Source organism: Miniopterus natalensis, chromosome 11 (assembly GCF_054644295.1).
Source record: "Miniopterus natalensis isolate mMinNat1 chromosome 11, mMinNat1.hap1, whole genome shotgun sequence".
NCBI lineage: Eukaryota > Metazoa > Chordata > Mammalia > Chiroptera > Miniopteridae > Miniopterus > Miniopterus natalensis.
In genome coordinates this window covers 54,293,953-54,310,514 of record NC_142091.1, presented here as the reverse complement: position 1 = coordinate 54,310,514, position 16,562 = coordinate 54,293,953, and the positions used below count along the sequence as shown (strand labels likewise).

General features: G+C 38.7%; 2 protein-coding genes across 2 annotated transcripts in view; one reads left to right on the top strand and one right to left on the bottom strand.

Annotated features, from left to right (window-relative positions):
- The window catches only part of GAS2 (growth arrest specific 2), a 133,877-nt gene extending 124,390 nt beyond the window's left edge, over positions 1-9,487 (bottom strand). The window contains exon 1 of the mRNA XM_087821787.1: positions 9,465-9,487. The gene's annotated coding sequence lies outside the window, so the exon portion shown is untranslated. The remainder of the gene's footprint in view (positions 1-9,464) is intronic.
- A 189-nt stretch (positions 9,488-9,676) lies between these two features.
- Positions 9,677-15,241, top strand: FANCF (FA complementation group F). Its single transcript, XM_087821783.1, has one exon. The coding sequence runs from the start codon at positions 9,692-9,694 to the stop codon at positions 10,769-10,771; it is 1,080 nt and encodes a 359-aa protein (XP_087677909.1). The 5' UTR covers positions 9,677-9,691; the 3' UTR covers positions 10,772-15,241.
- The last annotated feature ends 1,321 nt before the right edge of the window (positions 15,242-16,562 follow it).

The following is a 16,562-nucleotide window of genomic DNA, read 5'->3' as shown; positions in this document are numbered from 1 at the left end:
TCTTCAGGGAATGAGCAGCAGTCTGGAGAGTGTGGCGCTTCAGATGATAGAGGGTAGTAATGGGGATTTTAGATGGCCTTGAATACCATATTAAAAAGTTTGGACTCTTAATATTATAGCTCAAGATTCAATTCAATTAATTTTCTGACACTTTTGCTTTTAATTTAGGTGTAAGCATTACATAATTACACATTATTTCCCGTGAGGAAAATTTTCATTTTCTAACATGAGGGATAGTTATACTGCTCTCTTAACCGTAACTCTTTATGGTCTATATTTTAGTATCACAATAAAGATTCAGAGAGACTCTTCATATTGGAAAGAAATGTCACCTTTATCAGAAAAGAATAAGTAACTTTAATATTATTTATTAATTATTTTTCATCCCTTGGACCTACAAGGTCTTACAAGTTATTTTATACTTTCTTTAGGAAAAAAAACCTATTTAAATAATTTCTACAGGAGGGGTTTGAAAATATTACTGGACCATTAAGTGATAATGACCTCATAGTCTAGCCTGGTTTTGAATTATACACCTTCACCCAGCTATCACCTAATGCCCCAGTTATGACTGCAATGTAACAAACCACCCCAGATTCAGTGACGAAAACAGCTACCATGTAATTTTGCTGACAAACTCCATGGGAAACACCAGGCAGAGTACTGGAGGAATGGTTTATCTCTGTCCCACAAAGCCTGGGCTCCCAGGTGGGAAAACTAAGAGTCAGGGAGTGTAATAATCTGCAGGCTTTGTCCCTCACATATCTGGTGCCTGGGCTGGGATGACTGAAGGCTCCTCCATGGGAACTGTCCTCACAGCGTGGTGGCCAGAGGCCCAGAGGGAGTGCTGCTAGAGGAATGTTCCGACAGCAGGCTGCCCAGGAGAACTGGGTGGAAGCTGCAAGCCATTCTAGGAACGAGCCTCAGGAGTCACACAGCTCTCCTTCTGCTGTGCATTTTTTATCAAGTTGGTCACAAATCCATCTTTTCAATGGGAAGCGTGTCAAACAACCCTAAGGCCATGTTTAAAATGGCCATACCTAGTATCTCAATCCTATGACTATGGACTATTTGGAGTTTTCTTCTCTCTTAGACTGAGCCTTGTTTATAGAGACTCGACTTTATCCATTACTACATCCCTAGAACATAATATAGCACATAATATGGGTTCAAAAAGCATTAGATGAAAAAATAACTATTTTCCAAATACAACCTGCTCACCTCATTTGTCTTTCCAGTCCTCAAAGCTAGAATATTCTTTTCATTCCTCTATCAATTCACACACACACATGTACATGCAAACACACACACACACACACACACACACACACACACACACACAACTTTGATGAAGAAGAGGACACTCTAAAGTAAATTGTATATAGATGATGTACTAGTAACTGTGCTAAGTGCCTTGCAAATATGATTTTATTGAGTCCTCATAACAACTTTATGACAAATATTATCTCTTTTTGGATGAAGAAAGAGATTCAGAAAATTTAAGTTACTTGCCTGAGGTAAACTTAAACATATACTTTTTTAAACAGATCTTTATTGATTTCAGAGAGAGGAAAGGAGAGGGAGAGAGGTAGAAACGTCAATGATGAGAGAGTCATTGATCGGCTGCTTCCTGCACGCCCCCAACGGGGGATGAAGCCTGCAATCCAGGCATGTGCCCTGACCAGGAATCGAACCCCGATCGCCTGGGTCCTAGGTCGACGTTCAACCGCTGAGCCACGCCCAGCTGGGCTGGCTGATTCCAAAATTTTGTTGAGCTCAACACTTGGTGAACACCAATCACCTATCAGTGGTTATTCTAGGAACCAAAGATACAGAGACTTAGCCCCTCCCCTTTAGGAGCCCGAAGTCTAATGAAAAGAAGTCTCACCATCTAAGAAAGGACATATTCTTTCTACTCCATCATTTGCATTCCTAGGGTACTGTAGAAACTATCGTCAACATTAAAAACACCATTAAGACACAGTCATCCCATTCAAAAAGGTTAAGTCGGAGCAAAGAGAAACACATCCCCTTGGAAGTGTAACTGGGCTGTGTCCTTGCCCTTTCTGTGGAGAAGGGACCATGCAGCCTGAACCTGGCACATTGGATTCCTGTGGTAGCACTATGCCTGGCTTCGTGATGAATTCAGTAGGCTCATATCATTAGACATTTGGGTCATAAAAAGAACCTAACTTGTCATAAAAGTCAGTAAATAGCAAGTGACAAATTAACAATGCAATCACAAGTGTTATAGGACTCTGGAAGTGAAACAGATTCCTTTCTGCTGGAGTTATCAGGAAAGACTCATAAAAGAGGTAGGATTTGGTTTGTAGCATAGAAGAAAGTGTTTCATGTGAAGCAAAGTCGAAGACAATGGCTCTGGGTGTAAGAAACATTAGGCACAAATCAGTTGAGAAAGGAAAGAACAAGATTTTTCTGGGATAGCAATAAGACTGTTTAGTGAAATTAAAGGTAAGGTGCATTTTTTAAGGCAACATCGTTAAAAAAAGCCTGTATATATTTCTGATGACTTTTGAGCTCCTATATTACACAAATAATATTAGCTACCCTTTTCTGAGTGCTTTATATTTTTCAAAGCTGGTGATTCTTATTCTGACCATATATAGAAACAAATGAGTGGCTATAAAGAAAATAAAAACACAGAAATCAGAAAGAAAAGGGGGAGGAAAGAAGGAAAGGAGGAAAGAAGGGAAGGAGGGAGGGGGGAAGTAAATTTTAGAATTAGAAAGCAAACCTGGCAGTGTGCAAATACTACCTAACTAAGCCACCTACCATGGACAGTGTATGAAGTAGGTTTTTTATTTCTGGATTACCTTCTAAGAGAGATACCATACACAGACAATTTAACATAGTCAAATGTCTTATGGCTCTATTTCCAAAATGCCCCACCTTTCTCAAAATAGATTTTTCTTCTGGCCATTTCAATTGCCTGTTTCCTTTAATGATGCTGTGCTGGAAGTCCTTCCAATTTTCTCCCATATGGGCATCAGATTAATAGTCACAGTTTATATTCCTCAACTGTAGATGTAATGAGACTACAAAACTCAAGAACACATAGATGGATTTAAAGTTGAAAATACTTGGATTGCTAGGATATGAGAACTACATTGAGTGTCCCCTGGGCTCTCAAAAATAGAGGAGAATTTTGCAGCTGGTATGGCAAGAAAAGGTAAATTGATCTTAAACCACACTGTAAAGGTATGCAAGTCACCCTGTTAAAATTAAGCTATTTTTTTCTTTTTACTAAAATCTGTAAAGAAACTAATTAAAATCATCGCAGTGTTCACTTCAATCATTTCTTGTTCCACAGAACTGCAGTTATTAACTGCTATTCTCATGGCTGGGCAGAGGGTAAGAACACCAAATTGTTTTCCCCACTAAATGAATAAAATCAAGGGAATATTGTTTTTTACAACCAATACAGAACACCTAGAACAGAAACTTTATTTGAACTACAAAAAGTTAAGAATGTTACACTTTAAAAATTATAATTTTTACAAACAAAAATATATCCTATGAAATTTGACATTATGTGCTTAAAATTATATTGTTATTGTTATCTTTAGTTTTGTAATATTTCAATAACATTATTACTTAGGAAAATATTTCTCTTAAATTTTTCTCAATATTTCCCCACTATACAAATTTAATCTAATACCTATATTTTTTTAAATTCTTGCCTTTATTTTTATCACTACTTCCCTCCTTCCACACTACAGTTGCCTCAGTAATTAATTTTGTCTTGTTCTGAGTTCTTGGCACTTTTTAACATGCTAAACTGGCCACGGAATACTGAAAAGTCTTCGAATGGATCCAGGTACCACCAACATCTTGGTAACACGGTGTTCCTCAGTGTACACACCTCCTCCTCTATGTACAGCATCAATAAAACAGACAAATACCAAAATGATATAAACTAAGGGAACGGTGAAGACACACCATATTCTAAAGTAAGAAATAGGGGCTTTTACCCATTTGGATCTTTTAGGTAAAATTATGCAAACTGTTAGAAAATTGTAAGTCATTCACCCACACGAAACATTAAAGGGAAAAGAAATATCAGAGTCTGGCACTTTTGCTTCAAACATCTCTCTCCCCTTAAATGAAGTGCTTCCCTCCAGTGTGATGGAATAGTCCCTTTAAAGCCTTTCTTTATACTAAAATTTGGTAACTGATAAAAAATAGCAGAAAGAATTTTTACATTCAAATAAAATGCCTCTGTGATATTGTGAATTTTGTTTTAATCACTTATTTGGCTTAGTTCAGCCAGTTTATTTTGAAATGCTAGGAATCTTCAGGAATAACAGACCTTGACATTAATGATATTAACAGACTAGCCCAATCTAAGAACTAAGATTAGGTCTGGGAGTTATTAAAAAACAAGTTTCTTGATAACTTTTCCACCATATTTGCTACTCAGTGAGAGAATATTAATAAGGAAAATTATATTCATGTATTACCTTTTTAAGGAAAATGTAAAATAATTTTACATGTCTCTATATATGTATTTTACATATTTTTCTTTGCTTTCCATTTCCTTAGTTTTAGTTTTTTATATATTAATTCTCTTAGGACATTTCTGGTTATATGTCTGGAAACTTCAGCCATCCAGAAAAAAAGGTCGGGAAATAATGAAAAAAATGTGCTCAAAGAATTCACATAAAAGTTTCGGAGACTTGAAAATGGGAACAACAGACACTTAAAATGTTATTGAACCAGAAAAAGAGCCTTTGCTGGCAGGTACTTATATAGCAATATACTGATAACTGTGGGCTAAAAATAAAAGCACCCAGACGTTATTACAGAGCTCAGAGCTTTCCTTCATGAAATCAAACCTCTAATTTGAAGGAAAAGAGAGATCCTGATTCATATGTTTTCTTTCTGGTTTGGACATTAGAAAAAAATTACCAATTGCAAAAAAAAAAAAAAAATCTTAAATATAAATGTAGTTCAATGATGTAGTTCAAGTATCTTCTTTGGGATATCATCCCATTTACTTCTATGCAAATATACACATATACACAGAGGAGGGTGTATAATCTGTGTATTGACATATAGTCTCAAAAGTATATTATTTATTCAATTTATGTCAGTATGAGTGTCATCACTGTCCCTTATATAGAGATTTCTTGTTTCAAAATAGGTGTCCAAGTAGTGGAAACATATGTAAATGATAAACCTCAGAATAACTTCTTCCAGTGGGATCAATTCAAGTATTTCAGTAGTTTCTGAATCATAGCGATATAGGAGATATCACATGAAACATTCACATTCTGGGAACTGAATTGGAAATTATTTAAGGAAGGGGAGAAATTCTTGTTTAAATTATTCATTTTAAATAATTCAGTCCCTGTTTTTTATAACACAGCTCTCATGCAATCAATATGTCTTCTGGAGTTACCATAGCACTTACTAATTATGTGTTCTATTATGTAATACGCTAATCGGGGGATCCTAAAGAGTGTGAGGAATGCCAGTAGTCTGGGATTAAAAAGAAAAGTTCATAGGAATTTCCGCTGAGCCATGCTTTGCTATGAGTTTTTTATTCTCTTTCCCAATTACTGGCATCAGTCAAATCAATACCAATCTCCCGTTCCATTCCAGAAGGAGAGAGACTTTTCCCAATCAGTTAAATGAGAATTTGCAGTTATTTTGAGTCTCCTCTCCATTGACAGCTATAGATTCTCCTTCAGAAGGAATTTTCAAATCTGAGTACTATTCTTCCCCCCCCTTAGTACTTTCTCTGCCACTTTCTTAGTAAAACTGTCATTTTGTGCACCTGGACTATTGCAATATTTTCCTAGTGGACCTCCATCTCTAGCCATTTGTCCCAGTTGGCTACAACCAGTTTTCTACATTGCTTTATAACAGGTATGATCATGTCACTCTTGTGCTCCAAAATCATCAATAGCACCCGAGTGCCAATTCAACACACATCCCACTCCTTAGCGCAGTATTCCAAAGTCTTCGCAATCTGGGTCCATGTACAAACATCTACCATTTCCCACACTAAACAGGAGATTTGCAGAATTATGGATTTCACTGACTTATTATCTATGTATAGATATATACATATATATTTCTAGACACATGTATATTCTAAAGTAGGTGTCTAAAATACTTGCAAACTTTTTAATTTTTCCAAATTAAAAAAACACAAAATGACCACTTAATATCACCATTACTTTAAATGTTTTTTCCCTTTACTTAATTACACTTATGAAAACACTTTACATTGTTCTGTTATATATTTTTTATGCATCATTAACGATGATGACTTTCTGACAGATTGGCAGGAGTGTATGACAACGATAGGACTTGGTCATCGATCCCTAGACTACTCAACATTCCCTAAACACATAATAATTGATAATATGACTCACAGAGACTTATGTTAATTATAAGAATGGCTGAAAACTCAGGCAACTAACTGTTTCAGTCAAGGTCATGGCAGGAAACAGGCACAGTCAGCAGGGATTTAGAAAATTTAACAGAGCAATATTTACAGGAGTGTGGCCAGAGTTAAGGGAATCTACAGGGTATGTCAGGACATCCAGGGATTAGCAACAGCAGGAATTCTCTAGGGCTGCAGGAAGTACTGTGTGCTATCAGAAACTTGGGGAGGCCTTAGAACTTTCAGAGGAAGAAACCAGAATACCAATGCCTTAGCAGAGAGCAGAGCAAAGAAAAACCCTGTATCTCTCTTCTCCTGATTGCCTACCGATGCCTCGCACTGATCCATTCAGCAGCGAGTCACAGTCAACAGGAATCAGGTCAGTCCTCTGTGCAGAGCAGGGGGGAAAAAGGAACAAATGGATGGGGCGATATGGGAAGAACAAATGTAATATAACTAGCCAACTAACTTTCTCTCTGTCCTATTTTTTATAACTTTATTTTTATTGTTGACACTGTTATAGATGTCCCATCCCCCTCTCCTTTGCCCACCTCCACCCAGCCCCCACTCCCCCCTCTGGCCATCACCACACTGTTGACTGTGTCCGTGTGTCATGCATGTGTTCTTTGGCTAATCTCTTGAATCACACTGCCCTTTCTTCTGCCCCTTTCCTTAGCTAACTGTGCTAGGATGCCTACCTTAGAACAGTGCTTTCCTGCCTTTTTCACATTAAGGCACAAGCCAGTCCACCAAAGAGGATTTGAGAAGCATATATAGAAGATTTGCTGACGACCAATTTGTACTTACTTCTTAATCCCTTCACCATTTTCACCCAGCTCCCAATCCCTCTCCCCTGTCAACTATCAGTCTGTTCTCTGTATCAATGGGTCAGTTTCTATTTTGTTTATTCATTTATTTTGTTCTATAGATTCCACATGTAAGTGAAATCATATGGTATTTGTCTTCTCTTTTTGACTTATTTCCCTTAGCATAACACCCTCTAGGTCCATCCATGCTGTTGCAAATGGTTAAGATTTTATTCTTTTTTATGGCCGAGTAATACTCCATTTTATATATGTACCACCACTTTTTTTACCCACTCGTCTATAATCAATAATATTGATTACGTAGGGTGCCAGCTGGAAATATTGGGGGGAATACTTTTTAAGGTATGTGATTGTCTAACCATTATGCTGTACACCTGAAACTAACACAAAATAACAGAGTGTAAACTGTAATTGAAAACTAAAATTTAAATTAAAAAATATTTTAGAAGTGAAAAGATATGAAGCTAAAATTAATCTACACAATTCTTGCCATGTCTCACCACCATCCTGAACTGAAGGCATCTTTATTGGAATTTGTTCACCTTCTTGAAAGGATTGGGCTCTATCAACTCAGGTCCTGTGTATTTAACAGTTTCCTTGGCCTTGAAAACTTCTCTGCACTCGTCTTTGAGCTTTTAGGGGAAAAGTCAGTTTCTTAAAGAGGCCTTCCTTATCACTTAAGTCTTAGATATCCACCTCCATTATATCCTATCACATCTGAGGTTACTTTTAATTTCTCTCCTCAATGCTAGGAAATGAACTCCTTCACTACGACAAGGACCACCTTTACTGATCACTAAATTTTCACTCTTATACACTACATGACATATTAACTCTCAATATAAGAATAAATAATGGCCTGGCTGGGCGTGGCTCAGCGGTTGAGTGTCAACCTCAGATCCAAAAGATTTCGGTTTGATTCCCGGTCAGGGCTCATGCCCGGGTTGCGGGCTTGATCCCCAGTCCAGGGCGTGCAGGAGGCAGCCGATCAGTGAGGACTCGCTCATCATCGAGTTTCTATCTTTCTCTCTCTCCCTCCCTCTCTCTGAAATCAATAAAGATATATTTTTTAAAAAGAATAAATAAATGAATTAGCAAAGCCTACATAACTGCTTAAGGCAGAATGCACATCTGGCTCAAAGTTTCTAGTAGCTAAGACAAAGAATTTTAGGATACATGGTATCCTTCAGATAAAATCGAGTAACTACCTTGGGACCAAATAAGAGTTTGGGCTAACTGAAAATATCAAATAATAAAATTAACAGCATAAGCACCATTTCTTGCTTTGAGTTTTTTGTATGTTTTTTTTTTAAAGGTGTGGGAATGCTGAGTTTAATAAATGAAAAATAACTCTCCTCCTCTGACATTTTTGTTAAAGCAAAGCAAAACAAAACACCAATTCTGACTACTTATTAGAATAGTTTTTCTTGTTGTCTTAAGGACTGGGAAGAAATTCAGCTCAAATGAGTTATGTCATCAACTCTGATAAGTTAGAAACTGCTGCGGGCTTTTGGAAAATGAGTCTCCTGGGAGCTGGCAAGTGCTCGCTGAATACATAGCTAAGCGACTACTCGAGGACAGTCCAGAAATGGGTCCTCCTTCCTCCCGCCTCTCCTCCCACAAACCAGCAGAGCATTTGTTTTTGTTACTTGCTTTTTAAACACTCTTTCTCTCAATTAGTAACTTGTGTAAAAATAAGAGTTAAGTAAGCTATTCTGCCTTGGAAATCCTGAAAACAAAACAAAACAAAAAAGTGCTATTTTAAAATGAAATTTTAATTTTTAAAAAATTTTAATAAAATATTAACCTTTTAATAACTTACTAACTTCTAATACGTTAAAAATTTTTAAATAAATCTTTAATAAAGTGTTAACCTTTAAGTTTACTATTCGCTTAAACGAACCTGCTCCCGCCCTGATAATGAAGGAACCGTGCGCAGGTCCACTTCTGCGCAGGGCCTGGCATTCGTGATGGGAGTCAGTGCATTTTTACGAGACCGAATGGAACTAAAATTTTCATTTAATAACATTTAAAAATCTGTATCGGCATGTCTCTGGCATTACCCGACTATGTATGATAACCCTCAACAGATTCTCTCAAGCAAAACTCTGGAAATTTCTCCTAGGGATTATTTCCACGGCGAAAGGCAGCGCGGGGACTTTCGTGACAACAGCGTCTCTCGCGCGGCCCTCGGAGCTCCGGCTGGGACGCCCTGCACTTACCTCCCTCCGCCTAGAGTGAGGCGGCGAGCACGTCCGCCGCGCCGTTGGTCCGGTTTAAGTTTCTCAGAGTCAAAGTACCCGGATTAAAGAGGAGTTGCCAGATTGACACCGACTTCGCCCAATAGCAAATGAGCACGGAGGCGTATCATTGCACGGACACTCCAATCGGCTCGCAGGGAGCTGCCGTCTCCTAGGTGAAAGCGGAAGTAAGACCCTTGCGCGCCGCCATGGAATCGCTCCTGCAGCACCTGGAGCGCTTCTCTGAGGTTCTGGCCGTCTCCCGCACCACTCACGTCCGCAGCTGGGACCCCGCGACCGTGCGCAGGGCCCTCCAGTGGGCTCGCTACATGCGCCACGTCCACAGGCGCTTTGGCCGCCATGGCCGCATTCGCACGGCGCTGGAGCGGCGGCTGCACGGCCAGTGGAAGCCGGCGGACGCCTCTGGGCCCGCTACCATCCCCGGGTTGACGAACTTCCGGGACTTGGGGCGCTGCGACCTCCTGCTGTCGCAGCGCCTGCTGGAGAACCGGGCCCTGGGCGATGCCGCCTTTCACTGCCTGCTGCAGCAGCTCTTTCCCGGCCCTGGCGCCCGGGACGCCGAAGAGGAGACGCTCCAGGGCAGCCTGGCCCTCCTCGCCCGCCGCCGGTCCGCTGCCCACCTGCTGCGCGCCAGCGCTTTCGGAGAGAACGCGGCCCTTCGGGACGATTCCCTGATGAAGACCCAGGCGGAGCTGCTGCGGCGGCGTCTGCAGGAGGCGGGCGAGGCCCGAGCCGACGGCGCCCGCGGGTTGCTCGGCAGCCTGTGGGAGCGCTTGCCCCCGAACAGCTTCCTGGGGGTGGCAGCGGCCGCTCTCTTGCTGCCCTCGTCGTCTCCCCGGCCCCCCAGAGAGGAGCTGGAACTGGGCAGCCCCAGAACCCCGGGAGAGGGGCGTGACGAGCTGGTTCACTGGCTGCTGGAGAAGTCGGATATCTTGGCTTCTTTTTGCCGCAGCCTCCCAGCTGGGCTTTTGGCCTCGGTGGCGGGCCGCCACCCGGAGCTGTTCCGGGCCTATCTGGGCCTGCTCACGGACTGGAGCAGACATCTGCACTACGACCTCCAGAAGGGCGTTTGGGTTGGAGATGAGGCCCGAGATGTGCCCTGGGAGGAGTTGTACGGCAGGTTTCAAAGCCTTTGTCAGGCCCCTTCACCTCTGAAAGATGAAGTTCTGAGGGCCCTGGAGTCCTGGAAGGTGCAGGATGGCGATTTTGACGTCCCTGGTCTTAGCATCTGGACAGACCTGTTGTCAGCTCTTGAGAGTGGTGCATGACGTTGCATTTGGGAAAAGACAAGTTTTAGGCCTCAGCCCAGGTCCCAGTTCTCCATGGGCAGCGTTCTGTATTGATTACTTGAATATCTGGTTTACAGAATTAAAGTTTCAGTGCTCCCACCAAATCTACACTTTCATGTGTCCAAAATACCACTGTAGGTGCTAATTTATAATAGGTGTAATTATAATATGTAAGGACTGGCTTGTGGTACCATGGGTTTTCTGGATAGAGGAGATGGCATTGGAAGTATCCTATTTAAAGCCATGCAATTAACAATAGTTTGCTTTTTAGAAGGACCATTTCTAAGATGAAGATACTGCTATTCACCCAGGCCAGGTGGTTCAGTTGGTTGGAGCGTGATCCTGTACACCAAAAGGTTGCAGGTTTGATCCCCGGCTGGTAAGGGAGGCAGACTGATGTTTCTCTCTCCCCCTTCTTCTTTCTCTCAAAAAAGGCAATAAAAACATATCCTTGAGTGAGATTAAAAAACAGTTTTCAAAGAAAAAAAAGTTTTAAAGCAACAAAACACCTTTTTTTCTATCAGTATGGTTTACTTTGGTAATTTTTTTATTAACTCCCCAGTAGTGCAGTTTTCTTTAAACAAACTTCATGTGTTGACAGAAATGGTTTGAAAAGCTAACTCACATCAGTCTTATTTCTGTCTTCAATACACCTCTGAAATAAGTCCTGTCGAGGTCACAATTACCTCCATGATGCCAAATTCAAAGGACAGTTTTCTGGTATCAACCTAGTTGACTTTTCTGCAACTTGAGACATTTTGACCCCTCCCTTCTTGAAACTAGGCTTCAAATTCTCATAACTTATGTGACACCACTTTATCCTGGTTTCCTCTTATATTTCTAGCTACTTTTTCTCAGTCTGACTTTCTGGCTAACTTCTCCCCTAACCAACCTTTCCCGGGGTTTCTCACAATTTAATAGTGTGGCTCCTCTTCTGTATACACTCTTACCGTTTTGATCTCATCTAATTAAATACTACCTTTGTGTACAATTTATATCTCTAGCCCAGAGCTCTCAGAGCTTCGGGACCATATCCCCATATAAATGTCTCACAAGCTGCTCAACCAAACACATCCAAGACAGAAATCTATATCCCTAACTTATAAGCCTGCTTACTCCCATGTGTTTGTCAGTAAAAAGCTAGAAACCTGAAAATTATGCTTGAATTCCTCTTTAACCGTCTCATTCCATCAACATATTTCCCCTTATCTCCATTTTCCCTCATCCCCCTAGGGTAGGCTAGGGTGACCATAAATTCTTGTTTGCTCAGGAAAGATTTGAGTTATACCTATTGTCCTGGCATAATGAGTACGAATGTCCCCTTTGATTCTCTAAAGTTTCCTGGTTGGGCTGATAAATTTGTATGGTCACCCCTCCATCATCTCTCTGCCAGCTCATTACAGTTAGCTGGTTTTTCTCCTTTCTTTATTGCACTTCAACAGTCCATACTCCACCTAACAGCTCAAGTCGTGGGCTTTCATATTCCCTGAGAAATGTGAAGTAATTGGAAGAGAACTTTGTTTCCTACTACCTCTGTCTACACTAGAATCTACACCCACATAATTCACCTGTTTACAGTGATAAGCTATTCCATAGTAAGCCAATTTGTAGACCAAAATCCAGGACTTCTTTCAGCTCTTGGAATAGGCTGAGCTTTTTCCTGTCTTAGAACCTTTACTTTCATTATTCCTTCAGCTAAGAATGTTATCACCCAGTTCCTCCCCTTCTCACTTTAATTTCATTTTCTTCCCACAATGCCTCTATCTAAATATATCTCACCCTGTTATTTTCCTTCAGACCACCCATTTTCCTATTAATTGTGTTCGTGTTGTTGATGTGTGTGTCTTTTCCACTAGAGCATAAGCTCAGTGAGAGGGAGATTGTGTTCGTGTTGTTGTGTGTCTGTCTTTTCCACTAGAGCATAAGCTCAGTGAGAGGGAGACTGCCTCTGTTGCTGGAACATCAAGGCGCTCACGCTATACTGACATACCTTAAGCAGTTGATAACTACTTATGAATGCATAAGAATGGAGTAAACAAAATAAAAGGTACAGGAATGGAGGAAACATTTGATTAGAACATCACCCTTAGGGTCATATCTTTAAGAAATGGAAGTCAGTTTAGTAGTAGATACAAGGAGTATAAATCCAAACAAAAAGTGCAGTCTCCAGTATATGGTAACATTTTCTAAGCTATAACCAATCTGAAAAATCTGTCAACACTTCTTTGTTGAATTTGAGTTCAGTCAACATTTGGCAATGTCAAGATTTAGTTGCTGTGGTTAAATTGCCCAATTTTACTTGATCTTTATAGCGTTTATATGTATTTTGAAGCTCTGAAACTACCCCAAAGCTCTATAGTAGTAACTAGGTATAAATAGAATGGCCCATCTTCCCTAGCAAATTGTGGATATAGAGTATTCATATTAACATAAATTAGTTAATGTAAATGCTTCAGGAAAGAATCATTGATTTCTCTCAGGAATTTAGAAATGATCAATCACTATATTAGAAGTGTGGCAGTAGCATCATTTATCAGATACTAATTGCCATAGTGGGCTAAGAATGACCTTTTGGCTTAGAAATATGGTGGCCCTAAGGAAAATACCTTGAATAATTACAGTAATTAATGTGTCTACAACTGTCTCTTGAAGCTTCATTACTCTTAATATTGGGATAAAGGCTTGAGTTCAAAAGAGCGTCAGTGTTTTGTAGTCTATTGTGGTTTTTATCCTTTTATCTCATGAATGATCAGGATTTAAATCTTAAAAAAAATTATATGCAGTAATGCAGAAGTATAAGTATAGGCATATAAAATGTGAATAATCAGTTTATATTTTATATTTACACATATTCCACAAATACTCTTTCCATGCTGTGAATGAAGTCTATGATAATCTCAATGTTAGGGATGCATTTGAAATTTGGGTTTCACACGTTACTACTTTAAATTCTAAAAAAAATTTTAAAAAATATGTGTTTATCAGTACAAACAAAGCCCCCTCATTGTATATGTAACCTTTCAGTTTTATATTTGTGTTGCAAATTCTTATTCATTTATTTAATAAGCATTGATCGCCTACTAATATGTCAGAATATAATGTACTAAAAAGTTTACAAACCAATTTATTTAGCTTATATATTTTTATGTTATGAACCAAATTTCTCATTTCTTAAAAGAAACTGTCTGGAAAGCAATATGTGAGTCATAGATATATGTATAGCTCAATATTGGATATTTTACCCTGATTTTCAAAGCTCTATGGGATAGCTATGAAATATTCATAGTTACGCCGTGCATCTGACACATTATCAATACTTATTTGGTAAGATATTCTGTTTGAGGCTATGTATTTATGAGCATTGACAATATGCCAAAATAGAATAAGAAAATAGTACATTGTTAGCTTTCACTGATTACAGATGCACCCGTGGACAATGGGTCAAGTTCTTTGCTAATATAAGACATATTATGTACCTTAAGAATATTAACTGAATTAAATCCAGCAGGGATGTTAATATCAAATTTCAAATAATATATCACTAATAAATTGACTATCAAAATGCAGTATAGGAAAAACAACGCAGAGATGAGATCTTACAATTTTATAATAAATATTCTTGGCAGAAACGGAGTATGTTTTCTAGCTTATGTTTTAAAAAATCACCTTCACAATCTTTGATAATTTTCAAACATATTCAGTATTTTACATAAACATTAATAGCCAAGAGTGACGATGAGGTTCAAGGCACACATTCTCTGGTCTGTTTTTTCAATAAGTGTAAAAACATGTGTTCCTGACATTGCTGGTTTGAAATTGTTGTTGGAAACATAAAATAAATTACAAGCGACTAACGAGCAATTTACAGAAGATACATGATCTAGTTCACTAGTCAGCAGGCATGGGTTGCATATGGAATTGCTGCAGTAACCAAAACTAATGGAGAGCAGGCACCATTTTCTAATTACAGCTGGAAGCACTGGACCTTGCCCACTGCACCAGTAAATTGGCCCCAGTAGATTCAAAATGATTTCGCTGTTTGTCATTATAGACATTAGCTAAGGCAGGATATTTGAAGAATATGGTTCCTGCAATTTGTTAAAGATATTATACCCATTTTTATGGTCTAGTTCTGTGAATGGAATATTACACTTACTATTACAATATTACAATTGAAAGGCATTTATAATTCCATTTAAGAGTTAAAGATTTAAAAATGTTTTTTTATGGTGGGGGGACTAAAGTGTAATTGAGGCGACAAAAAGGGAAATAAATTAAAAACCTTGATAAATGGTTTTCTTTTAAGACTGATTTTTATCCTATGACACATCTCTGGACAACCTTGATACATTCTGTCAGTGTTCTAAGCTTCCATGTTCTCATACAATTGGAATAAGAATAATAACTGTATCTTCCTTTAGAAAAACAATTAAAATCATGAATATTCAAGGACTTCTTTTAGTCATTCTTTAGGGTAATCTTTTGGTGTCACAGTGTCCTGATTTTCCTTCATCTGAGAATGTCTTGATTTTTCCCTTCATTCCTGAAGGAATAACACAGCTAGATAGAGAAGTTAGGGCTGATATGTCAGGTTGTTTCTTCCAGCATTTAAAAATGTGCCATTTCCTTCTGGCATCCATGATTTATGACAGTGGGGAACGTCCGGCCGGCGAACTCATTTGGTCCAGCCCTGCCAAGGCAGCTGCAGGCGGGACTCAAACTTCAATAAATCTAGGAACTTTTTTTGTAGCTAATTTTTAAGTTGATAATTTTGTATGGCCTGCGAATGACGTTATAAATATCCGATGGCCTTTGGCAGAAAAAAGTCTCCCCACCTCTGGTGTACCATCACAAATCTGTCACTTGAATAGTTTTTCCCTATAGGTGAAATGTCATTTCTCTCTTTTTGCTTTAAGTTTTTTTCCCTTTTTCTACAGTTTTCAGAAGTTTGATTATGATGTATCTTGGTGTAGATTTCTTTAGGTTTGTCCTATTTGGGATTTGATAACCTTGAATCTATAGGCTGTGTCTTCGGCCAAATTAAATTTTTCAGCCATTATTTCTTAGAATATTTTTCAGCCCTACCCACTTCCTCCTCTTTCCTAGAGTCCAATGACATGATATTAAATATTTTGATTTATTTCAAGAAGTCACTGAGTTTCTGTTCATATTTTTTACCTTAGCATATTTCCTCTCTCTTGTTCATGCTGGGTAATTTCTACTGTTCTTTCTTTGAGTTCACTGACTCTTGCCTCTCTGCTTTCCATTGATTTTTTTATTTCTGTTATTATATTATTCATTTCTAAAGTTTCCACTTGGCTTTTTCTTTATATTGTTTATTTCTTTACTGAGACTTTCCTTTTTTTATATAAGTGTTTATAATTGCTCACTGAATCATTGATGTGATAGTTGTTCTAAAATCCTTTTCAGATAAAGCCAACATCTGTGTAATTGCGGTGTTAGAGTCTGTTTATTGTCTTTCTCGTTCTCTAAGAAAATATTTTGAAGGGACAAATTTAGTTTTCCTATCAAAAGCAAGAAAAAAAAAATCTAGCTCCTTGAAGGTTTACTGCCTTAGCAGTAGATACTATTTCAAATGTATAGGAGACCAGGGACTTTCAACATAGGGTCTGTCAACTTTTAGAGGCTCAAAGGATGGGCCTGAGTTATTTTTGAACTCCTGAAATTATATGAAAAATTTGTTGTTCATTGTTCAGTTTTATTGGGAGGATCATTAGATTCTCAAAAGGAGTAAATGATACCAAAATTA

Excerpts from the sequence above, each read along its gene's own strand:
- FANCF (XM_087821783.1), top strand. The coding sequence starts at position 9,692 with ATGGAATCGCTCCTGCAGCACCTGGAGCGCTTCTCTGAGGTTCTGGCC.